This window comes from Lagopus leucura, unplaced genomic scaffold (genome assembly GCF_019238085.1).
Source record: "Lagopus leucura isolate 7727_CA_CO unplaced genomic scaffold, USGS_WTPT01 Super-Scaffold_100157, whole genome shotgun sequence".
Classification (NCBI taxonomy): Eukaryota; Metazoa; Chordata; class Aves; order Galliformes; family Phasianidae; genus Lagopus; species Lagopus leucura.
This window is the reverse complement of record NW_024962334.1, coordinates 27,072,033-27,098,692: the sequence shown is the minus strand read 5'-3', so window position 1 is coordinate 27,098,692 and position 26,660 is coordinate 27,072,033. Positions and strand designations below refer to the sequence as shown.

General features: G+C 41.8%; 1 protein-coding gene and 1 long non-coding RNA gene across 4 annotated transcripts in view; both read right to left on the bottom strand.

Annotated features, from left to right (window-relative positions):
• Window positions 1–17,186, bottom strand: part of SLC25A13 (solute carrier family 25 member 13) — a 98,648-nt gene extending 81,462 nt beyond the window's left edge. For 2 of the 3 annotated variants that reach the window (XM_042889241.1, XM_042889242.1), the window contains exon 1: window positions 12,666–12,737. In XM_042889241.1, coding sequence (XP_042745175.1) covers window positions 12,666–12,722 — 57 coding nt within the window. In that variant the 5' untranslated portion in view covers window positions 12,723–12,737. Of the gene's footprint in view, window positions 1–12,665; window positions 12,738–17,124 lie in introns of those variants that run through there. The other variant, XM_042889243.1, reaches the window with a different exon arrangement.
• A 1,712-nt stretch (window positions 17,187–18,898) lies between these two features.
• LOC122189537 overlaps window positions 18,899–26,660 on the bottom strand; it is a 55,445-nt gene continuing 47,683 nt past the window's right edge. The window contains exon 5 of the long non-coding RNA XR_006181851.1: window positions 18,899–20,800. This is a non-coding gene — a long non-coding RNA (uncharacterized LOC122189537). The remainder of the gene's footprint in view (window positions 20,801–26,660) is intronic.

Below are 26,660 nucleotides of genomic sequence, written 5' to 3'. Positions count from 1 at the left end.
CAATCCAATGAGTCAAAGCATGGTTAGCCTTGAGAATTACAATTCAATGCAAGGTACTGCAAACTACAGTGAAAAACTGAACCTGAAAATCAACTCTTTCTGAGAAAATAAATCTGTTTTCATGTCCAGGTTACTAAAAACATCTTTCATCCTCAGAATTGCACACACTGAGCTTACAATCACATTTTGCAGAGTGTAAGAAGTGTAACCAATGCACACATCATTTACCATATCCCTTTGTCTAGTAACACCTAAGAGCTTGAGCATCAAGCTAAGGAAGAGAAATGCTATTAATGCTAATCAACAAAATCTTCTTGGATTCTACAGGCTGATTTAGTATGCAGAGCTACAGAATAAACACTGCTGAAACTAGAACTGTGCTGAGCCTACCTCCCATTACAGAGAAGCAAAAAAAAATATATGCTAACTGATGGAGACGGCAAACCTCAAGACAAACTACTGTCATTCATCTTCAGTCTGTCACAATTACAAATCTCTGGACAATTCCCAGTCCAGTTTCTGCACCACGGTAAGTGGAAGCCTCGCTTCCCCCAAGCGCATCAAAGCTAAGAGATCTACTTTATTGGGCAATTACCTGATATCTTTGATCCTACTTTGAAAGCCCCAAGGCAAATACAGCTGGCTTGTTCATAAGCTGATTCTCACACAAGGACATTCCTAATAAACTGCGGTATTCTTGCATACAGACTGATCAGGGGACCAACACAGTTATGAACTACATACACACCAAAAAATGCCTGTCATCCTGAAAATAGATGATTTATCAGTTTGTCAAATGCTTCTAACTAGGTACAGCAAAGATGTGGAAGTAGTATCTACCTTAAAGAAAACTGATGTATTTCCAAAAATAGGAAATTCTTTCTACATAAAAAGACATTTGGACACTATAGTCCTATAGCTTTGTTACTTAAAGGCTTGAAAAGCACAAGGACTACTGCTAGCCCAACATTGAAGTAAAAATAGCTAGGCACTGTCACTGCACACCAAAGCTGTTTAGCAAGGGGAAGAAGCACCACACTGCAAACAGTGCTACCCGCTACAAACTTAATGAACATACTAGAAGACAGTATCAGAGTTAGGAACAAACTCATCTGTTAGTAGGCAGTCAGCCTCTGGACTAGGACTAAGATACAATTGTGGCAATCCTTACAATTCAATGCAAAACACTGCAACTACAGTGAAAAACTGAACCTGAAAAATCAACTCTGTGAAAAAATAAATCTGCTTTCCATGTCCAGGTTACTAAAAGAAGAAGCTCAGCCCTTCCATCGCTTTTGCCACCTATCACAAAGAGCAATGCTCCTCTAACTACATCAGTTCATTTTATTTCTCAAAGCAGTATTTCCAATGGTCCCATATCTATTCTACAACATAATTTTACCCAGATGATCTTCAATATTGTTACCTAAAGATCCATGAACAAGCTACTTCATTACAGACACTATTTGCTATTAACATATGCCAATGAACATTAAAAAACTAAAGACAAATTTCCACACATGCAATAATCACACATAAGAAATATTAGGGGTTCTTTAATAAAAACAACCACTTATTTCAAAATGAGAATAGTCAAGTGGCATTTTCAGCCACTGATGGGCATTTTTCTAAAATAACCTTCTAAATAACCCTCTTGCCCACAACAGACAGTTGGTATGATAGATGCTAAAACTATTACCTTACTCTCTCTTTTGCTTTCTTACACCATTCAGAAATGAAGACATACCTAAATACCACAAAAACCAACCTGCTAACATGACTTTGGTAGCTCCCTCAGTGCAATTCATATAGACGTTACCTTTTGATTCTCCCAGGGCGTGTTGGCTTACAGTTATGCTATTGCACAACCAGTGCATTGACCATAAACTCACGGCATCATCTCCCTCACATGCAACTTGCAAAACCAGTCAACTCAGTGCTAGCAATTCACTTTCTAGATTTGAAGTTCAGGCTTATGTCTAGCAGGGACAGAGCTACTTAACCCAAAGAACAAAAGGATAGCAAAATTCTCCGGTATGACAGTAAGACCAAAACTAGTTCCTGCAAGAAGCAGAAACGAGATACGAAACATTAACCATAAACTCCCTGAACAGTGTTAAAAAAGGTTTTTCTCCAGGACTGTCAGTGCGGTGGAAGATATGCTGTGAGTAGGCAGAACAGTTTTACAGCAACAAGTGAGAACCTCCTGCCCTTTGAAGAAAACAAATCTGCAGTGGGCAGCAGCATCTTAGAGGGGTTTCAACACAAAATGCTCTGCTTCAGATAACCAGTAATTCTGTAATTATAAAGAAATAAGAAAATGTTCTATGGATGTGCCTATAAACTTATGGAAAGGTCTGTCTCAGGGTGTTGCTAGAGTAACAGCCTTTATTTGTGACACCACACTCATGAATAAGCAACTGGAAGAACTGAGCTAGAGAAAAGTTCCTATGCATTGAATGTCTTGACTAATAATTGTGTGACAGGAGTTAGGTAGGAATAACTGACAGGTAAATGTATTTTGTTTCAGTGTTGTGTTTTCTTCTTTGAACACAGAAGTTCACTTTCCAAGATCCTATTTATAATCAAATCCATCTATTCAAGTCTATTCAAAATGCTACACCTCAGTAGCTCGGAGAACTGGGAAGGATGTGGGAGTGGGCATGAATCCCTATGTACGCATAGATCCAACTGCACAATCTTTAAAGAACAAAAGACAACTGCATAATGGAAACAGCATCATACGCACGAAGTGAACTTATTGAAGGCTAGAAATGATGGGACTCAAAGAAAATCTTTAGTCCTGCAGCCAGCAACCCTTCCTCTGTGCTAATAAAAATAGCAGCAGCATTTCAGCAGATACTTGCACAAATAATAACCCTGTGCTACTGAAATACGAATTATTTTAAGTACGAATTGTTTTGTGTTTTTTTTTAAGGGGAAAAGAAAAGCGTGGGGTCTTTAATTTTGCCCTTTCTTATCTGCACAGCATCCAGCACAGTGAAGCACGCCCACACTCCATGACAGCTGGAAGGATGACAGCAGCTGCCCCCACCTTTCATGGGTAAACACAATTGAACCTCTGTACATGGGGAATCTGGACTTCAAATCACAAAAGCTCTCTCTTCTCTCCTACAGATTTCACTTGCAATCTATCGTTATACCTGTGCTACAGATGAGCATGCAGATACGCTCTCTTCCTGCAAGCGCTGTGTCACCATTTGCCCAACTCCCATTGCACGGGCTTCAGTTTTCAGTTACGAGTTCACATCCCTGAACACAGGGCAATTACAGAGCAGAGGAAGCTTAACACTTTCCTTTACAATTCTTATCTTCAGCATTAGCAATAAACAAATTCCTGCCGTTTAAATATTAGCAGATGACACAGCAGCTACAGGCCACTGTGGGAACATGACCTTCATTCTTGGTAAGAGCCTGAGCAGAAAGCTCAAGCTTCCAAAACGTGGACTTGGAACCAATCCCCCAGGTGGAAATATCAGATAACCCAATGAAGACCTAACTCAGTTATGTAAGGCAGTTACAGGCTGATCTGAACTCAGCCAAAACTATTAAAGAGTTCACAATAACTTCACAAAATTGGAAAAGTTGTAAGATACCTGACAACAATAATTAAAAACCTCTCATCTCCTTAAGAACCTGGGGAAACATTTCCAGCATTTTAATACATTTTAATTAGAATCAATTCTGATTTTAGCTTGAATGATTTGGCTTCTCCTTAGTGATTCTCTGTTATTACAGGCATTTGCATAAAGTAACAGCTGTTTCATTAAAACACCACATTTACTGGTGCTGCACAGTCATCACGGTGCTCATATGAGCTCATTTGGTTGCCACGGAAATGACGATGATGTCAAACTGAGCATTCTGATTTAGAGGTAGGAACCAGAAGAAAAATGAAAAATTCTAAAACTACTTTCAGAGGCATCTTTTGGAGGGAGAAAAACAGAATAAAATCAATTTGATTTGTCAAGAAAGATTTCCTTTTTCTTCGGGAGCACTGCAGTTACAGTCTAAAAACACAGGATGAGACAAACATGGAGGAGGATTTAAAATGCTAGACAAATTTCAGCACTATTGTTTCAACGTATCCAGGAGTTGTTCAGTTTTGCTCACTAGACTCAGGGCATCATGAAGGAAATTGAGCCGTGTGTCTGCTATCCCATAGCGCGCTGCTGCTATCAGCTCACAACGCAGCTCCCTTCTGTCAGTGACTACTGAAAACATGTGGAAACTCCAAAAGCATCCTTCTTTCTGACCAGCTGATAGGAATGCAAAAACAACGCTTTGCCTCAGGGAAACTCGAGGCAATAAACCCATGGTTACTCCTCAAGACTTTCATAAACTGTGTCAACCTTCAAATAGTGAATAGAAACATCAAGTGAGCTTAGAGCAGTTTTTATTACAGATTCCTTTGTTTGCCAGAATATAAATTTATTTAAGCAAATTCTGGGTCACACAATACAAAGTACTCTCATGTTTTCAAAGCCACAAAAGAACTGCAACTACTACTACATATAGAACTTTCTTAAAAAAAAAAAAAAAGAGAGAGAAAGAAAATATTTGAAAGCCTCTTCATGCATCCTTTGCTAAGCTACTCTCATCATTTCTGAAATTCCCCTTTCCCTTCTTCCTCCCCCCCCAGCATATCCACAAGAGAAAAAAGCTGGTTTACCATCTTTGTCGATGGCACATAAGATAAGGAACTGTTAGGTGCTATATTAATTATAGAAGATTTGGGATTAATATTTACAGAACAGTATTTGGACTGAGTACTTATGAGCAGGATTGTGCATGGCTTATTCTCCTAACAGATTCTGAATCAATAGGTTGCACATAACGAATCACCAAACGCCAACCATACGAGGTTACGGTCACTCTTGTTTTTTTTTCACTGTGAGAAGAAAAGAGAAGTCCAAAAGTTTTGCAGTGCAATGTCACAGGGTAGAAAAGATCACTCCCACCGCTTCAATCCTGAAAGAAAAGATGCGGCTCAGGTAACAGATTTGGGCACATGAACGAAGTAAAAGCAACTGTATAAAGTTTGTTGTTGCCATGTTTTTCTTCCTTTTGAACAGCATCAACACAGAACTAATTCCCAATCTTTACGAAGCAGTTTCCAGTCAGACTGACACACAATGGCAAGCAGCATTAGACAGGTGAAGTGACAGGGAGGAGGAAGGCTGACTTGATGTCAGTGACAAAAACTATTTTAATGGAAATGTGAAATTATTCAAAAATTTCTTCCCCTAAACATGTGAAGATTTCTCAAGTCAGATCCAGACTGCACAATGGGCTGAGAGCAGGAATCAGCCAGAGTATTTCTACATACTGCTTTTTTTCTAATGGCTTTTCAGACTCAGTGCCTTACTTAAAGGTTTCCTCTGCCAAAGATCTGTTAAATCAGTGATGTCCCATCAAACAGTACCTGTCAAACACGATAAAGCCCTACAATAATAAAATACGTGACCAAGAGGTTTTAGTAGCCAGGGATTAAAGGAAAAGTAGAAACAGGCCATATTTGAAAAGAACAGAAAGATGATAATAACGACAGTGCTGTTTGCTCAGTAGCATTAATTTTCAGATCTCTTTTCTTCTGTCCTAAAATTAGACCTGTGTATGAGGTCATGCGATGGATGGATGCGACAGGAAAGTCACGTAGCAAAGGACAGATGACAACGCCTGACTCCTACTGCAGAACATGCCTTTCAATTAACTCCTTCAACAGGGAACCTCCTGCTCTACCGACAGAAGACAACACCCCATCCTCTCTCTGTAACATCACACGCCAGCCCAGAGCTCAGCTGAGAAGCTGTCACAGGTATCTGGCATAAAAGAGCTGCAGGAAGAAAAAAAAAGCAACGCAACATCACAAGTAGGCAGAGATGGGAAGAAACATTAAAACAGATGTTGTTTCTCAGTGCAGGAGGCCCAAGAGGACTGTTAGGGCTGCACTATGCATATACACACAATACATATTTATACACATATTCTGGTTTGGAGGTTTGTGGTAAAATGCACGGCAGCATGTACACATTTGAATACTGATCTCCAAATCAGATTTGCTTGCACAGATGTAGAATTTGTGTGTCATGATCCTGCTGACGGCTTTTTATGTTTTGGAGATGTTACCTGCATTTTGATTAACTGCAAAGCTATCAGTCTTTGATGAAAGATGCAGTCGGATGCAGCTCAAGCTACTCCAACACTGAATAATTCGCTCTGATTTATTCCTTACAAGAAGGATTGTACCTTACTGCTTTACTTAGATTAAATGGGCACATTTGCTAACTTCCCAGAATTAAATATCCGTTGACTGGAAAAAAAAACAGCCAAGAGTTCTATTGGCTGAGAGAGTTCAGAGAAGTTGGGATAAAATCCAGCAACTTAAGTAAGAAGACAATTACAATTTCTTCCTCCTACTGGCTGGATGATTGGCACCTGGCACAGGATTGTCCTTGTGAAAGCATCCTCCGTTGTTGACTAAGTGCACTTTTAGGCAGTATGCAAACACTATCAAGAAAAGGTAGAAAAACATGTGCCCTTCTATGACTCCGTATTCTCAAATCTCTAGACATTATTTTTCCCAGCACACCATGTCAGAAAGGAAAACAAAAGAACAAAGCGTGCTAGATGTTTTCTCTCCATACCTCCTTGCAAAACCAGCACTAAAAAAAGACTCCAACTGCCAAGGAACCTTCTTTGAACCTTCTATTTTGTGATAAGTTTAAACTTATCTTCTCAGATGGAAATGAAGCTCGGCTCCAAGAAAGAACATTTTAAAATCTTCAGTAAATAAACATCAGGTAATATTCAGCAGCAGAAACTGAAGTATATGAAAAGATAAAATTGTGCACAAAGCTGGAAAAATGAGGGGTCAGCAGCACTTTACACACCAAATCTAAATTTCAGAATTTCAGTTATGAAGGAACTGTAACACATTTACAGTGTCAGAAACGTGGGGAGGAATAATTTGCATTTGGAGAAAAAAATGGAATTCAGATACATCAGAGTGCTATCCTCATCCTCCTCCTGAAATTTTCAATTTAAGAAAAATCTGCTCAGATGTATCAGAAAAATTCAGACTTTGATTCCCTATGTTCTCATTCTGCAGTTTCACAACTGATCCGAGCTGATGAGATGCTACACTTTAAATTTCCTCGATGGCCATTTAGCTCAGCAGCCAACACTTCAATGCACAAGGACACTAACATAGAAGCATTCAGAGGAAGGGAATAAAAAATAATAATAATAAAAAAGGCAGCTATCTATTTATAAGGTTGCCAAATAACTACAGTCATCCAGTCACCCAGCACTTTCTTTCATGTTTTAGCTTTGGAATTAAAGTTGCTCTTCATAATTCTTTCACTGCCCTAATCATCAAGGATATAAAATTATGGTTGTAGAAAGCACGCATGTTGCTCTTCCAGCGGGTCCCCATAAGTGCAAATGTAATCTTTAGAAGTATTTTATTGTTTCTACCTATTTTTAATCAAAGAGTAGTTAATTCAAAGAGTACTGAAGTGGCTGAAAAGGCTACAAACCTGCGATACTTTGTGGAGCAAGAAGTAACAGTCTCGAGAGTCATTATCTGCCCTGTTCATTGCAGTAACAGAAAGAATATCAAGCATCTAGACAGACTCAGGAGGTAAGTGAGGCTCATACAGAAGTCTGTAGCATCTTTTGGAAACAAGAGGCTACTTGGACACTGCTAGACTGAGACCATGGGTAAAAACCAAACCGTATCGCCTTCTCAGCTTCCATAGCTAACATTCAGGTGTAAGTTAGAGCTTTGTTTTAAGGAGGACAAGGTGATGGCAACCCCCAGATCCCTCCCAAAACCTACACCTAAATTCAACTCAACTGCCTGACAAGGAGCACAGACCGTTAGGCGTAAGTCTGCTGTGAGGACATCTCCATCCCACAGACAATGAGGACATCTCCATCCCACAGACAAGAGTCATGGGGAACCAAGAAAATATGTCACTTAGGAAAGGAACCAGATTTTTGAATGACTAAAGCAATCATAACTTGCAGCAGCACCATTTATTGCAATAAAATCTGATTGTATTTAGTACAACAAACTCAGATCTCAGCCTGGAGATCTAAAACCAGAAACAAAATAAAAATACCTAAAGAGAACCTAAGAAACTGGTAGTAGTTATGCCTATAAATATCAGCTAGTAAGAGCAGAAAAAGTTTGTATTGCCAACCCAGCAATTCACAGTCCTAAATATCACAAGAAGAGCTGTGACTCCCATCAAAGCTCCCAAGCAGATACACAGTTCAGCACTGGCCTTTGAGATTGGGCCTCCTGCTGAAGGGATGAACATTAGTTATGCTAACATGGAATGGTAGGGAGTGAGACAAGAGCATACAAAGGTCACAGTCACAAAGGCAACAGTAACCTAAAACTCAAAGGCACGAAGTTTTACCTATACACAAATGGATAATTCAGAAAAGGCCACAATGCCTACCAATCAAACGCATAACAGTATTTCAAAAACAAGCAAAATACGGAGTCTATTGCATCACATGGAAGGTTCAACCGTCTTTATCATTGGGATAAACCCCCTATCTCTCCTATGTTTCTGAAGTAATAAAAAAGCTTCAGATAACTAGGAATTCACCAGTTGCCTCACACCTAACTGGCTAAGATTGCAGTTGTCTTCTGTGTGCCATTTACTTCTATGCTGAGCTGAAACTCATCAACACCATCAGAAAAATGCATTGGAACTTGCTGGGTAATCAAAGGAAATGCAGGTATAAACTTGAACATTTAAATCAACCAATTGGAGATACATCCTTAAAAACAAGCAAACACAAGAAAAACAGAAACCACAACACTCCACCATCTGCAAGGTCAGTCTTATTTCTTATTTCTGCTTCTATGGAAAATTTTCATCAAAGTTTTCCTTTTAAACGCATTCCTGTGAGCGCAAGTTACTGAGCTATACAGAGAAAATGGGACAAAAGTCTCCCAAAGAGTCTGGTATAAAATTTAAGAGGAAAACAGTGTAAGAGAACAAATGATGACAAAGGTTTCTTGGTGTTTCAGTTCCATTTTTTTCTTCTAACCACGTAGTCTGCTGCCCACAAGCATTAAGATCAACAATAGCAGCATTAGTTGACCAAGTAGTTCCAGAACAACCTCAGAAGTTTGCCTCTGCCAAACTTACTGTTACACCCCCATGGCTATATTCTTGCACCACGTTAAGGAAAAGGCCCTGGCATCTTCACAGTTATCCATCCCATTACAAGCAAAGCATGAAGGGCTGTCAACAACTGAATTGCCTGATCCATGGAGAACAGGACAGATATAATTTGCATTAAATAAAAAAAAAGAAGAAAAGAAAAAGAAACCAACAATTCCTTCTCATTTATATGCTGAGAGCTATATACATTACACTACGTCACTATGGAAGACGAACAGCACTGTTCTGTTTTACTGTGATCTGACTTAAGGAAAACAAAAATCAAACAAAAAAAAATCACACATACCCAAAGAAACAATTGAGCAAATACAGTTTTCTTTCTGCCAAGTCAGTTACCCACTCCAATTCACCATGGCACCATTACATTTCCCTAGTACTGCTGCTGCATGCTCAGTATGCCCAAGTTGAATCAATGTTTCAGGGTTACTGCTGGCTTTCAAAGCACAGTGATCACAAGGTGCAGGAAGCACACAGTGTCTCCCCAAGCCAAAGGGCACCTCTGCAGCAGAACAATCTCTGCAATGGGCCAGGATCCAGGCCTAAGGCCGGGGCTGGCCCAGCTTGGGGCTCCAAACAAGAGCAGACAACCTCCGTTTCAGGAGGTAGAGAGTAGAGATGATATTTAGGAGATTTCAAAATTACTTTTGAAAGGCATGGCTGTCCGGTCAGAAGCTTACAAATCTCAATGCTCTCTCTACAAATACAGTGCTTGTTTGTATAACTGCAAAATGCACTTTGTTCAGCCTCCCAGTGTCAGACCCATGAGCACACTCACTATTCCAGTCACAGCATGATGCAAAATCTGTCCCTCAATGAGCAAAACCAGCACATGCAGCTTATGATTTTCAGGATTCCTGAAGTCCCAGCACCATCCAGCAGCACTGCAGGCTGACCGAGCAGCACAGCCATCTCAGACACCATTCAGAATTACCACTCCGGCCAGGAGCCATGCACAAACACACCCAGCGTGCACTGCAACCCCTCAAAGCGGGATGGGAGCTATCAGCCATGCAAAATGCATAAACGTGGAAACAGACAATGCAAATCTCCCCCTCTCACCCGAGAACCCTAATTGTCAGCAACTGAATGGGTTTCTTGTATTACTAACTGCACAGTACTCCTGCCTGACAAAGAGCTGCAAGGCCTGATGCAGGAAGATCTGCCAGAGACACCCTTATCTTTTGATTCCCTACGGGTTCACTTTGCCTGCTGCTCAGCACGCCAGCATAGCTACTGCAGATAGCTATTCCTGGACAACTCAGATAGGTTTCTTAATTCTACTTCCAAAGCCAAAAGGCTAAGAGTTAGGCATGGGGTGTTGATCTACAGAAAGCCAGAAGATGTTGTGCACCTACATTCCAGGCTCCAGTTTGCATGTGACCAAGAGTTACACCAACAAGCAAGGTAGAACTCCAGAGGAACCCCAAAAGTGCACTCGCTGGTCAGCAAAGAAACAGCTCTTGCAGGCTGCCTCAGACTGCAAGGCATCAGTGGCATGTGAATCCAGCACTTGAGGTTAAGTATCTCTTAGGTATCCAGTAAGAAGAGTTTGTTGTTGCCAGGCTTGTAACAAGCTCTGTTTCTTCTGTTTCTTCTCTAAATGCATGTAGCTTGGTGTACATATGTGCACTTCTGCACTCTCTCAAATGCTTCTTTTTTTTCTCTTCACCTCTTTAAAGAAAAGAAAAATACCAACAACCCACTCCTTATGAGCAATTTCATCCTTTAACACACTGAGTTTTGCACAAGCCAAGTAACATTTTTGGTAAAGAATATAATTGCAATTGTATGTTTCTAAGGTATTGTAAATAGCATGAAATTATTTTAAAATGTTATGAAAATGCATTTGCAGTGTTCCTTTAAGTGTTTTAACAAAGCTTCTGTTGAAATTGCTTTATTCCAAAGCAATCGAAGATAGGGTCTCTTTATAAGGATCTCTTTATCTTCCTACAAATGGTTGAGATACAGATATTTCCAGAAAGAGAATGCACCAGAAAATATGCAATCTTACATTTTACAACTCATAGTCATCTAGCACCATAAAACATCAGCTGCTATGTTTCTGAAGAGCACGCTGTAGCTCAAGTAAAACAGCAATATTACAGAAGCACCCGGAAGCCTTATACAAGTTCAGGTCTGGTGACATACAAATATGCAGGCTCTGTTCAGTACTGTCAAGCCATTCTATAGCCAAAGCAGAAGCAATTCAAGAGATCAAAAGCAAAAATGAAGCTAAAATTAAGCAATGCATTCATGCCATCTTCCAGGAAATACAGTATCACATACCTCCTTGTCACAATCCTTGGACAACATAGATAAATAAAATAGACATCGGCCTAAACAAGCTGGTCAGAAGACAGATCGTTATCATTCAGGGATGTAAGCTTGTCTACATTACAGCATCAGGAAGAATGCCTTATCATTTGAAGCACACTTTCAAGAGCATCTCTAACTACCTGGGACACAAAGCTGCATAGAGAGTGGAATTCATTTCCTGACATGATAAGATCCAGATAACTTAGAAACTTTTCAGCAGTATCACAATGGAAGAGATGCATGTGAGGATGTATGCATAACTCTCAGTCCAGTAACGCTTTCCCAGGGCTATCCTGGAAGTCAGGTTACTCTGCAGTTGATCTTAAAGGGACACTATAAAGAAAAGAGTAAGTTTCAGAAACATGCTAAGAACACTGATAATTTCAACACATAGTCCCATCTAACACATTAAAGACATAAATCCACAAAACAGCCCCCACCTTGAGAAAGAAAAGGGGGCAAGTACAGTAGTACCTATAAACACACAGGCACAACTAAGACCAAAAAGGAACAGTGTAATAAAACTCCTTTTCAGGGTAGCTGCTCCCCCAGTGCTCACTGCAGAACAGAGCTCTGTGGAGTTTTCCAGAAGGTCACTTTCTGAGATTATTCTTACCAGTGGGCTTTGAAACTGGATGCACACCCTGTGGTATTAGGTGGTTCCCATAAATGTTAATGTGCAGGAAAAGAAACAAAATGAAACAAAGCGTATGATAATGGTGGGTGGGAGGGAGAAGGAGAGTAAATCACTTGCTTCTTCCTAGGTATGAAGTTACCTAAACTCACATAAATTCTTGATCAAATAAACTCTGGCATCTTAAGGAGATAAGACATAGAAAAAGGTCATAGGCAGCAAAATAATACACGTTTTTCTCTGAGGAGGTGAAAAAAAGTCTTATGATAAACAAAGCATTTCAGAATTTATAGGCTCATGCCCAGCTACACAACAGCAAGCACTGCTAGACTCATACAGACCAGCAAGGTCAATTCCCCTTGGATCTTACACAATGCTATCACATCCAAAAAACATGACCACGATGCAGTTCAGTGTCAGGACACTATTAAGGCACAAACTGAGTGATGATTCAGGAAAACAGAGGTTCTCTCCTTACTCACCAGCCACTCATTTCCCACAGTGTCGCTGGTGGTGTTGGGTGTCTGGAGCCTATCCATAAGGGACTGCACTCCCTTTGGGGACACAGAAGCCCATCACGATGCGAAGATCCCTCACCTGTTCACTTTTGAGGGCCAATGCAATGCAATTCTGTTCTACCATATTGAAGGAGGAAGGTAAGAACAGCATTACCTAGGGCAAGAAGAGCTAATTCGGTCTGCATCCAGACGCATCTCAATCTATTGCTAGAAAGGGGGAAAGGAGCATGGGAAAAGGAGCTGAATGAAGGAGGTGTGATGCAGATGGATGATGCAGAAAAGGAGCATGCTGGCCATCCGTGATAGCAAAGTAACACTTGTGGCATGGCTGCATCAGAATCTAATGGTTCTGGCATTGTCTGGAACCACATTCTCCTTGAATCTTACTGTCATGGCGTTCACATTTCAACCACTGCAAATCCAGACTCCATCAGTTCACGTGGCACTGGGCCAGCACTTGTGCACACAAAAAGGCCCATCAGAGCCAGGGCCAGCACTCCAGTGAACTCAGTCAGTGCAACGCATCTTGTGGGACTGGGGCCTTCACTGATAAATATCAGGCCACACTAACACCAAGGCATGCAGAAGTCTGGGATGGGCACTAATAGCTTTCTTTAACAGTAAACACTACCAGAAACAACATGTAACTCCACTGATACAGTTTACAAGGCAGTTAAAAAATAAATATAAGCAAAAATAGAATAAAAAGTTGTTAAGCATACCCAAATCGTGTAACAAAGTTTATTTCCCAGGCATTAGAAACATTCTAAATATTGTCATGTAGGTAAGGGCAGCAACCTTATCTACTCATTAGTACATTTTGACAGTCAGGTTCTAGTTCTTAAAAGGATTGATGCATGCACTTAATTTTAAGCATGCAAACAGTCTCACTGGATACTGAAGTAAGGTTCATGGCTTTAACTGAACAGTTGTTTTGCAACTACTTTTTTAGCATATGACATTTACATCACACTTTGTTGATAAGGCAATCACTTTTAAACAAGCAATTTATGCATTCTGGGTAGTAGAAGTAGCCCAATGGATACAAGTTCACACATGCAAAACAATCACAGTAGAAAAAGACAGACCACAGTATTTAAGGATCTTATCCTATGTTAGTGCTATGCAGCTAAATACAACTGTCAAAATTGATTCACATGCTATCCATAGCAGAGATGAAGTTCAATGGTGTACAACACTTCCATGCAAAGCCCACAGTTTTCACACAGCTTTCCACATCTTAACGTGCCTACTGAAATCATCCAAGTTTGGAATTTGCTTTAATACAATTTCAACTCCTTTGAGGGCAGCCTAGTGGCTGTGAAGTATAAAGTAAAAAAAAATTACACGTACTTTCTGCTATTATAAATAACAGTTTCTGGCCTTGAGCTGAGGAGATAAAGTAGCAAAGTGGCAAAGGCAAAATCAGATACGTGAGTAGGTTTCATTGGGAAGCACCTTAGAACTTCACATGGAAAAATAATCTTATATTTTACCAAGCAGTATGACTTTAAAAAGATATCAAGTCACACTTTGAACATGCATGATACAATCACTATGGCCAGAACTGTGTAATGGTTCATGGAGCAAGGGCAGCTTTACATTCACTCAGCAGCCACAGCCAATTTAGCTGTAAAACACACTCTGGGTGAATCACAGGTGGCATGAGCTAGATTGTGTAACGTGTCTCTCTAAAGGAATCTGACTAAAGGGCAGACAAAGCACGGTGCCTGCACTGTTAAACACTCAAAAATGAAGAAATAAAGCATGAGATGCTGTGTACAAGCCCATTACAGTGCTATACATGCATTACCATAGTTTTTCCATAAAGCTTGCGTTTTCTGCAATTCAGAGAATGAAGCCAGCACTTATGAAGGTAATTTAGTTATCAGTAGGTTAAAATTCTACTGAAACATCTCATCTGTAATTTTCCTGGACGCATGTGCAAATATAATTTGCAACACAGTTTTCTCAAAACGCTCTCAGGAAACACTTCTGAAGACTCCAAACACACGTTCGTGTGTAACACAGGTGAAAACTTACACAGCATATAAACGCTGTATAAGTAGTATGACACCGAGTAACAAACAGTGATGAAAACTCTATGGCCCCGTTATGGACACAAAAGCTTGCATGCATAAAAGGTCTGCCCATTTCTTGATCCCTGAGTGCTTAACCAGGCAACCTTGACAGCATCCCATTTGGGCTTTCCTTTTCAAAGACCAAATTCCTAGAGTACGCTTAACATGTCAGCAATGGAAATCTTGCAAGTGAGGAACAATTACATTCAATTCCAAAGACTCATATGCCTCAAATGGTATAATTAAAAAAATTAAAGGAAGCGGTCATGCAGGATACTGGCAAGGAGAAGGGACTGAAGGAATTTTGAAAAAATCATTCAACTCACCAGTCCATTGTTTGGCTGAGGTGAAAAAGGCAAACATTACTGAGATGCATCAGTGAGGAAGTTAGAACACAAATCAAGACCCACGCCTGCAAGCACATGTGAATAACTTAAGGCCCAGAAGCTCTTAATGTGGCAAAGTTATTCATGTGTGTGCTTGCAGAACCTGAGTTCACACGTTACCGTTAGGGCGCAAAACGCTACTTACGTGTTGTTGCTGACTACAATAAAAGCAGAAAGTCATCTGAGTTTAACAGCAACTATTTCACCTCAAAATGATAAAAACCCTTCAAGTCTCACAAGATAACAATAATTAATCCAGTCGAGCTGCTCCCAGTTCTGCTGCTGTTTGGTTTCGTTGGGGTTTTTTTCGTGTTTTCTTTTTTAACCTAAGTCATTCAAGTCTGCACACAGCTTTCCTCTGAAGTTACCTGAGGGCAGTAAACCCTGGAGTAGTACAAAGTGCTGCGCCTCTGTCTTGCAATGCACCAAGGATGCTTACGACACTCATAACAAAGATGTATTCTTTTTATTAGGTATCTCATTGCCAAGTTCGGCGTAATCTGAAACATTCTGTATTCAGCCTAGTTTCTCCCCAAGCGTTGAGTCCTTCCCAGGTATCCTACTAAAGATTTAGGTAATAAACAAAGCTAAAAGAAAAAGGCCACCATGCATATGCACAGCATAGAACACATCTGTATATCCAATTAAGACAAACACTAGCTACTCATACAATATGTTTAAAGTATAATTGAGTACCACGGATTCAAATGAACTGCAGACTGCTTCTCATGGTTTATAAATTCAATGAAATGAAGACCCAAGCCTGAGTTTCATAAGAAGTATCTAATATGCTGTCAGTATGGGCCAGCGGGCAATTAAAAAAAAGTTGAGGCAGCTAAGGTTTGTTAATCCTAATACTAAAGGATGACCGTTTAATATATTTTAGCAAATAAGGAGGAATCGTGCACTGCTCGATCTATTATAACTGTGGGTACTTCAGTTCCCAGTGAACTAGATGCTGACAGGAGCAGCTCCATCACAGCCTTACTGACATAGAGGAGCATGGAACTCCAGCCAGAGCATCTGAGCACGTATATGTGTTTGCTTGGCTTTCTTACTGGAAGTTTTACTATTTTTTCACATAGATGTGTCTGTCATTAGGAACGGAATACCCACTTTTAATATGGCCTTCCTTTGATAGACAGCCAGTTGTGGGGGGAGGTGAGGTGGAATCGTGTTATTGATAAAACTATTTACGTTAATTTATTACACTGAAACGGCACAAAAGCCTAGCAGAGCAGTACCCATCTGATGGGAGAGCGCAGAGAGAGGTGAAGCCGGTAGGAATTACAAACAAAAGTGGAAACGGCAGGATTCCTCCACAGCTACAGTGCGAAAAGGGAAGAGAAGGCCGCAGAGGGCGGCCCGCAGGCCGGGCCCGAAGGGGGACAGGGCCGGCATCGCGCTCCGGGCCGGGCGCACCTGGCGCCTCGCAGCCCCGACCGCCGGCCTCTGCGCCGGGGCCCCGCCGCGCTGCCTCCTGCCGCCGAGGCTCCCCCACCGCCGCAGCCCGGCACGCGGCCGCCTGCAAACGGCCGGGCACGGTGGCGCTCGGCGGGGCCGGGGAGGGCCGCCCGAAGCGGGCCGCGCCGCGTCGGGCACGCGGCGCGTTCCGAGCGGAGAGCGGGCCCGAGCCCCGCAGGTAAAAAAAGCCCCGCCGCGCAGCCTCTGCGCCCGCAGGCGGAAGGCCGGCACCTCGCTGAGCGCCGAGCGCGGGCCGGGCGGCCGTCCCCGCGACACGCCGAGCGGCCCCGCTGCCCTGCGGCGCCCCTTCCCCGGGGCCGGCGCTCCGCGGCCGCGCGGAGGAGGCGCCGCCCGCCCTTAAGTTTCGCCAAGGACGGGCCCGAGGTCACGGCCGGCACCCGCCCGCCTCCCCCCGCAGCCCCTTCCCCGCCGAGACCGCCGCCACCGGCCGCACGCCGCGGGCCCGCCGCCCGCCCGCCGGCGGGGACTTACCTTGGCAGCCATGCTGTGCCCGGCGCAGCCACCCCCTTCCCTCCCCTCCCTTCCCTTCCGACCGCGGCAGGCAGCTTCTCCGCCTGCGCACCAGCCCGCCAGCGCCGGCCGTCACCGCTCTCCAGGCGCGGACGGGGCGCGCGGCGCCGCCAGCCCATTGGCTGCACCGCCCGGCCCGGCACGGCCCGGCGCGGCCCGCGTGATCGCCCGGCACGGCGCTGCCTCGGGGCCGGCGGCCGGGGGAGCGATGCGGCGGGAGAGGCCTCGGGAGCCCGGGGGTGCCCGCAGCCTGGCGCCCCTCTTCGCTTTAATCCGCGGTCGGTGCCCTCAGAGCGCCTCCGTCGCCTCACGGCAGCCAAGGGGCAGTACCGAGGAGCTGTAGAGCCCATATTGACTCTGGAGAGCGGTCCGGCTAATGACCCGTGCCGTTAATCACGGGAAGCTTCGGCCGTGCATTGAGGAAGGGTGCCTGGACGAGCGGCTGCAAGATGCCCTCCACCCTCGCAGTGCTGTGGCAACCATGTTAGCGTTACCCCTCTCGGCAAAGCCCGCTCTCGTGCCCCGAGCTATTTTTTTGCCCATGAGTCAGACTGCTGTTTGCGGGATGCTTAACTGTTCTATTTCAAGACTTTTGTCAGAGATAAATTAACCTAATTTTGATACACTTCTGGTGCCTGACTGACTGAACGTGACACGCAAGCACCCTGCTGGAACCAGCAGCTGCATCCAGAATGACCACAGGCACGGCCCCTCGGCCTCACAGACAGTTTGCAGACTGTCTGCAGCCAGCCTGTCTGGGCGTGTTTGGCAGCACACCACTTGGCACACAGGCCCATGGCAATCACTGGCCCTGCCAATGCCCTTGCTGGTGGCTTCATGGCCTCTGGCTTCTGGGGGAACTTTAGGCTGGCCAGGGGCTGGCAACGCAGACAAGGAGCTAGTCACTTGTGGGTGGCTAAAGGTTGCTTGGAAGCATTTACGGAGTTGTTGCAAGTAGCTGTCAGGCAAGGTTTTGCTCTGCAATAGGGTTATGTTAGTCATAGCTTTGAGGTGAATCTTCCAGCACCTTCCCGAAAGTGAGCTTTGTAAGGATGCTAAGAAGGCTGAAAGTGATACTAAATCTCAAAACCAGATTGATTACAATGTTAACCATAGCAATTAAGTATTTCTTGTCTTTAATTGTCCTAGAGTGAGATAGATGGTAGAGATCCCTCATGAAAGGGATTCATAAACTCATCTGCTCTTGCTCACTGTTTATCTTTGGAGGATGGATCCTTTATTTCATGTTTGCCTGTGATAAATTAATGACTTTTTGGTTTCTAGCAGACTGTACACAGTCTCCTTTGTGTGCCTCAGAAGTTTCTTCCATCACTCGTGAGGCCTGGCAGTGTATCTACATCCTTTGTTTCCCCACCCTTCCAGTTCTTCTTGCAATGAAACCACCCCACTTGCTGGATTATCTCCCTTTTCTGCCCATCCTGCATCCTTGTGCTTGCTGCACATGCTCATCTGTACACAGGAAAGCTTCACCTTTTCTTTTGTGCTAGTTCTGCCTGACTTAGAAAACAGCAGTTAGGACAAAACAGACTCAGAGCCTTCCTCCCAGTGCACCTTTTCAAATAAACACGCACACACGCACAAAATAGATTATGTATTGTCTATGTGCTAACAACTGGATAAATAAATACTGTCACCTTGTCACAAATGAATAGATAATAGCAGTCCATTTATAAACAACAAAACCAATCTCAGATTATTTTAATAATACCACTACAGAGAGAAAAATTACAGAGAGAAAATAGCATAACAATTGTCTTAGAATACAAATACAACATTCTGCAGATACACAGAAGCCAGGATATTTAGATGCGAGGCTGAAAGGCTGTCCTATTAAGCTTTATTTTTGTAAAAACAAGCTTCAATGTGATTATTTTTTTCCAAATTGAGACAGCTAGGAAAATTCCTACAGTTCTCACACTATGCTACCACATGGTCTTGAGCCTTATCAAAGAAAAACACAACCAACAAACCTGCATGTGTTTCAAGTAATCTGGCGGTAATATTCAGACATAAATAAAAACCAGTGACTCTGGAAAGCCTCTTTCAGCTGGTCCCTACATGTGACAGCACATAAGCTCTTCTAGCACTTAATTTCTCAGCCTTTGAGAGCCTCAAGTGCCTGAAGCCCTAAGCAAGCCTTAAGCAGAGTCTTGGCCTTGACAAGGCTGGGAAGTCATTGCCTAGCTTATATGAAAACCTGAGTGCAATAATCAACCTCAAGTTGTCAGCCCAGCAGGTATCTGTCCACAACTAAAGCACATGTACAGGCCCAAACTCCTTATCTTCCCATAAGGAAGGAGACTGTTCACTTTTACAATGGCATGTGATATGTCTGTGGTAGATTACAGCATAATGCTTGGCTACGTAAGCAACTTGTTTTCAAAGTCCTCCACTGACTGAGGTTAGGTTCAGATCCATGTTTCATATTCCTTTCAGTATATTTTAACCACAAAGCCATAAACTGCTCTGGGGAACAAAGAAGGAACATTTTTCATTCTTTTCAGTGAAGCTGTCATTGTACGGAAGAGAATCCAAGACGAGTTAAACCTGGGAGAGGCATGATTCTTTTGTATGAGACAACGTGACGAGGATAGCAGTATGAGTCAGTTTTTCATCACAAAAGATGTAAGCATTTGCTGCATAAGTTAGGAGGTTCTTCTGATCAAGTGGCTTTTTCTGTGTTTAATTATAACAGTCACACGATCACACACAACAGGGCTCTTCTCTTCAGCAAGAAACTACCTGTAGTCATGCTCCTTCTTATTCCTTCTTCTGATACAGGGTACCCTAAATTTTGTTATACATATGCAGACAAGTTCTGCAGGAGAGCTGTAGCTTGTTCCCAAAATAGTTCACAATCTAGTATCTGGAAGCTGACCACGAGGTGAAAAGTTTGTCTGTTTGTTCACATTTAGATGAGTGTGAAAGTGGATTCTCTACTTGGTGTTTCAGCTATTAGGTTATTATGTAGGAGGGCAACTGTATTGTAATAGACACAAGATTTTGCTGAGCTTATTAAAAATAGCACTGCAGAGACTGACAGCCTGGCACCCTTAGGGTTTTTAGTCTTGCTAAAGGACTGGTCTAAGCATATGGCATAGGATCAGCATTTTGTTACTGACTATTTACTGATTATAAGGCAGAGAACTAGCTGGTTTGAATCTCAGTCTGACATTCATTATTCTTTCTATGATGTCTGTTACAGTGTCCTGAGTTTTGCACTGGCAGCTCAATGCTTAAGCTGTACGCATTGAAACAGGTAGCCTGAAGGCAAGGAAATCTCTTCTTGGGTCTAGAAAAATCTGAGCACATCTGGAAAGTTCTGGAAATGATTGGATCTGCAAAGAGTCGATCTGGAAAAGCCCGAGTGCACCAATCAGCTCAGTGATTAAGACCGTGGTAAAGCAAAGACTGACCCAAGACCCTCGAGACCTGTGCTAGTATCATCATCACTGAGCTGTTTTCCTCAAGATACCTTCTTTCCGCCCCTCAACATAGTAGTTTTCTCCCAGATGGCTTTTTCTACACTATGTTATGCATACAGTAGCACAAGGAGCATGCTGTACATTAGCTTACCACAAAACTTGCATCAAGTATGTCTTCATGTAAGTATATCCTGCAATAGAAATAAATGGCACAGTGGCAAAGACTTCAACATTCAAATTAAACGACTGCAACTGATTCAAGCTTTTTCCTGAGCTTATTTTACTTAAGTAGTTCTTAAAACTCAGCACTGATTCCTCTCCTTCACTGAGGCCTCAATCATCAGCCTAGTGAACATCAGCCTAGTGAACCTTAGTCAAGATCTTGTGTTCACACAGTAGTCCTAACTCTGAGGATTTCTCTAATAAAATCCAGTATGACTCAGTCCGAATGAATCATTCACAATCCCTCTTTCTCTATTTGCGGAATGTTCACAGCAGATCATTATTTCCTCAAATATATTGCTGTTCTTCAGGTTATTTTATACATTTGTCTGATGATTGTCAGTGTTTCTTTTTCGTTGCTGTTTTTTAATGTATCTCACACATTTGTAATTTAAACTGTGCTTTTTATCTGTGATCGCTGAGCAGGTCACCAAGCATGATATTTCCCATCCCTTAGAACTTAAGATTTTTAAATACTTTCACGTGTTTAAAATTCATTGTCCATCAGTTTTTCTGCCAGCGAAAACCCAAACTGATCATGTAAATAGTCCAACGAAGAGCAGGCATAGAGCAGCACACAGACGTACGGAGTCATTTAAAAATCCATACCACTGGCAGTGTGTTTTCATGGCATTCCCATCTCAGGCTGTGACGCTGTCCCCCCCTGAGTGCATTGCATCCACGTGGAATTCACAGAGCTGGGGAGCTATGGCTGTGATTCTGACTTATGGCTGATGACAGCATTGACACAGAATTAAAATTGAATATTTGAAAATGCTTTACCAAGGCTGTGTTCTAGAAATGCGTCTGGAATAACTGGAAAGGTAGGACCGTCGATCCTGATTACAAACAAGGGGTTAGTTCTGTTGGTGTAAATCAGCATAACCAATAGATTTGTGCTGGTTTATGTTGGTAAAGCCCAGAAAATAGAGCAGCTATATGACAAACAAAGGGTGCTATATTTATTTCATAAGTGAGAAATACTTCATAACTCAGGCACACCATTGGCATGAATAAGTTATGAAAAATCTTCACAGCCAAAAGAAGATAATCATCCTTCATGTATAACAGATTTGTTTATTCTGTAAAGATTCATTTCAGTTGATTAATTATCAGTATCTGCTGATGGTGGAGGTAACAAGCCATCTCTGATGAGAGAATCATTTTAGGACATGCTCAGAATATTTTATCACCTCACACAACTTGCATATGCCTAGAATATTTATCATACTCTGTACTAATACTATCCTGCTTTTTAAAGCTGAGTACAGAATGTAAATTATTTTATAGATGTAGGAGCTGCTTATGTTTTTCCTGGTGGTGATTTTTTTTTTCTCCGTAAGAGGAATTTAAAAGAAATAGATTAGAACACAGTAACAGCATGTCAACTGCTGAACCGCGCTGCTTCATTAAATCATTGTTATTCTGAACCAGTAAAACATTTGCATAAGTGCAAATGCCATCTTCTAACAATACTATCAGAATTGTTTAATCTTACACCAAATCCAACTCTGTTCCAGTCACAGTATGCTTGGTGGCCAATATTACAGAGTGAGGTTTGTCAAAATTAGCTTCTTTCTCTTGTGATTTTAACAAATAAAGTTGTATCACCAAGTTAAAATAAAAATTAGAGATTAGATTTTCTCCATTCTGAAACATTTACAAAGAGGAGAAAATGATAATTAATAAGTCTATCACTGCAAAACAGAGCAAAAAGATCAGATTTTCAATGCATTTTATTAATTTGCTATTTAGAAAGTTACCTTAATCACCAAAATATCTAGAATTCAAGGCATTGCTATATTATCCGTAAAAGATGGATTAAATATCTATTAATAAATTGCTTCACCGAAATGTTTATTGTATTTGAATAGCAACACTACTTTCAATGGGACTTTATTCACAAAAGGGACTGATTCATTTTACAGAATATGCATATACCTATGATCTATATACATATTGGTACCTGCACACACTGCACGTTTCGTGCAGGAGAACAGCGGGATTTTAGTTGACCAAGAATCTGCAGAAAGCATTGGAACCACTACAGAGTTTTGTACAAAGCACCCAAGTTTCTCTCAGCTTTAACAAACTGAAAATATAACATTTGGTCATCTCGAAGTTGAATATATTCTTTCACTTTCCAGCCAAAAGACATTTGAAAAAATATATATATATTTTCCATGTCTATGCAACATTTATTAATTATTAGTACACATTTCCAGAGTACCCATGAGCCTCACCTCAAGAAAGGTGTTCTAGCTCAAAGTCCATTAAAGCCAGCTTTATCTTTTCCACAAGTTTCAGTGCTTTATACAGATTCACCTACCTAGGTATTTACAGCTGTCCACTATCAGCGTATCTCAGCTTTTGGCATTTGTTTTGTTAAAATGGGCTGGATAAAGAATGTTCAAAAGGTTCTTAATTACTTAGAGAACTGGAAACATTGGTAGAGAATATGTCTACCAAGGGATGATGATAACTTCTAATTATTTCGAGCACTTGTTTTTAATTCAATTACCAAAGAAAAACAGTTTATTTGATCACATTTCTTTTGTATACATCTGGTCAGAAGCCAGCTTTTACCCAGTTTTAACCAGAGAGAAAAGCAGCAGTCTCAGAGGTATTAAATTCCTCTAGATTTTGTAAAAAGCAGCAGCCTGATAAAGAATAAAAACATCTTATTTCTTCCACTGAAGAATAGACTATATTGTAAGTTCATCTCTTAATAGACTCTAAAGAATCCATATCCAAGAAGAGACTACAAAAGTATAACCACAGGGGAATACATCAGTTCAGACACCAATCTCTTTAAACTCCAGAAGAATCCATAGGAAATCAGACCATCTTGGTTGCTCTGCTTCCCTGATGGATTGTTTCCTTTTTTAGCTTTGGTTGTTGTTTTCAGTATGGTTGGAATAGGCCTTGGAGAGGTGGGAAGAAACCATCTGGGTCTATGATTTCATGCCTCAGAAGCAGGCACGGTATTTCAGGATGAATTGTATGGTAAGTGGCAACTCAGTAAAAATGTGTCATGCATCTTTTGTGCTCAGCGTCTCAGAGCTTTCCCAGATGGAAGTTCACACTTTACATACCAAAAGAAGATGTTTGGGACTTTTAGCTGAGATCTTGAGTTGAACTGCAACAGATTTTGTTCGTGTCTAGCTCACTACTTCTGCTGGTAACAAGATTTAAACAACGAATAGAGAAAATTCATTTTTATGATAACTGAAATCAATAGAGAAAGTCCCATTTGAGAATATGATTTATCTGGTATTAGCCTTTATGGATGGATAGCTCTTTTCTCTTTCTCCACTACTTCTACTATAGCAGGGCTAATCAGTAACAGAGAGAGAGAGGGAAACGTGCAAAAGTAAAGAAACAATTTATGTCTACTTTAGTGAAGAAAACAACTTCCTTGTGTTCTGCTTTGCTTGTTTATATTAATACAGAGTGACTCAAAGTGTGCATCATTGAGCTGTTCATGGCCTGCTGAGGGAATCCATTAACTTAACCTTCTGTAGGACTATCGGTGATGTAGTCATAACATGCACTCCAGTGCTTTGTACTTGCTTCTTGACGTATTGCCTTGTCTGTATAGAATACATAAAGTCACCATGACCCTCATTAATGGATTCAGCCAGGTAATGCAAAAAGGTGGACTACATTGATTGAGGGAATATGAGGAACTTTTGTTACTAGTATTTGAAGGCAATACTTTTCTTAAATTCCCAGCTCAGATGATAGGATGATAACCAGCATCATAGAGTTACAGATTGGTTGCTCTTCCATAAGCGTTTTCTTCTCCTGGCCTGCATTAGAAATAATGTGGCCAGCAGGAGCAGGGAGGAAATCATCCCCCTGTACTCAGCACTGGTGAGGTCACACCTCGAGTATTGTGTTCAGTTTTGTGCCCCTCACTACAAGACATCAAGGCGCTGGAACGTGTCCAGAGAAGGGCAACAAAACTGGTGAGGGGTTTGGAGCACAAATCTTTGAACAGTGGCTGAGGGAGCTGGGATTGTTTAGTGTGGAGAAGAGGAGGTTCAGAGGAGACCTCATTGTACTCTATAACTTCCTGAAGGGAGGTTGTGATGAGGAGAGGTTTGGCCTCTTCTCTCAGGCAACAAACAGGACCTGAGGAAATGGCCACAAGTTGTACCAGAGGACGTTTAGATTAGACATACTGAAGAACTTTTCTCTCAGAGGGTGGTCAGGCACTGGAATGGCTGCCCAGGGAGGTGGTGGAGTCGCCGTCCCTGGCAGTGTTCAAGAGGCATCTGGATGAGGAGCTACGAGATATGGTTTAGTAGCTTGTGGTAGCAGTGATAATGGGAAGACATTTGGACTAGATGATCTTGTAGGTAGGTCCTTTCCAACCGTGTGATTCTATGCCATAGAAGCTGAATCTGAAGAACATCTGGTGTCTACTTAGTACTATGGCTTGTGGCAGGAATTACATCTTTACAAAACTCCTGACAGAGTTAAACTCCATAAGGCATTGTAGGTGAATTTTATAAGTTTAACTAATCAGATCTTTTGAGAATCTTATTATCCAAGTCATAGAATTCTCTGAAGCAGAAAAATATATTCCACGAGTTATTATGTAGAAACAAACTGGGCCTCAGCATTTAACATACTACTCTGTATTTCAGGGAGAAATTTTAGGTACTTAGATCAAGTATCACAACAGATGAGCTTTCAGTTTCTCTTCAGACACATCATCTGCAGTCTACTTACCTCAGAGTCACTGACTTCAAAATGTTCATGTAAATCATTAACTTGAACCATTTATTCTGACTACAGCTACATGGTCTAAAGTTGATGTCTGGAGTCTGTTAATCATTACTTGTCATCTGCTTGCTATGTATTAGAAGGGGATGCCAGACTCTCTTTCTGGTTTTGCAGAGCTCAGCACCTCTGGCTCTTTACATAAGTAACTTGCATCCAAGTTCCCTTAAACAGCCTGAAATACCTCATCAGGTCTATTTGCTTACCTTTCTATTGCTGCCTAAAGAGACATCCTAAATTCTCTGATTCAGATCTGCGAAAAGATGCTGAAGCAGTTGGGAATGTGATCCCAAAGCTGTATGGGGAGCATCATTGAAGCCTTGCTGCACAGTTCTGCAAGTGTCTGGGCAATGTTGTCACTCATGTCCTTGCCAGACCTGTTCCTGTGTGAGCTGAAGAGCGTAGTTCATAGTTCAGCCAAAATCTTAAGGCCAGAAATTGGCATTCCTTTGCCCCAGACTTGATCCATGAGGGACTAAGGACACTGACCAGATTCTCAGACCAGTTTGCAGTGGGGTGCATAACAGACAATGAAATGTTCAGAAATACCTGCAGAAGGAACTGGTGCTGCTGCTCAGCTGCTTGGTGGCTCCCAACCGGTGCTATTTCTGTGGCATCTTGTTGCATAGAAAACGATTTGAGATCCTTGGACACATTACAATGTTACAGTTCTTGATGGATCCTTGTGCTTGTATCTTTAGATGCTTGGGGTTTTTTTCCCCCAGCAATACAAAGGTCCATACTGGTCTTTCACTTACTACCTCCTCATAGCGTGTTGTTTCAGTCTCTTATCATCCAATCTTCCTTCTTTTTATGTCTTGAGCTTTCCTCAGCTGCTCTCTGTCATCTGCTACTCATAAAACTCCTTCTCTTATTGATTGCCGTTTTCTCCTTGGTCTGTATTTCGTTCCTTCTGCCACTGAGCATCCTTGCTTGCACTGTCTTATTTCTAATCCTAGTATTTGCAGCTTCATCCCTCTTCAGTTGTTCTGGTTTACTCCTTAGCCTGGTAATTGAAGTCTTTTGAGAAGTTCCTTC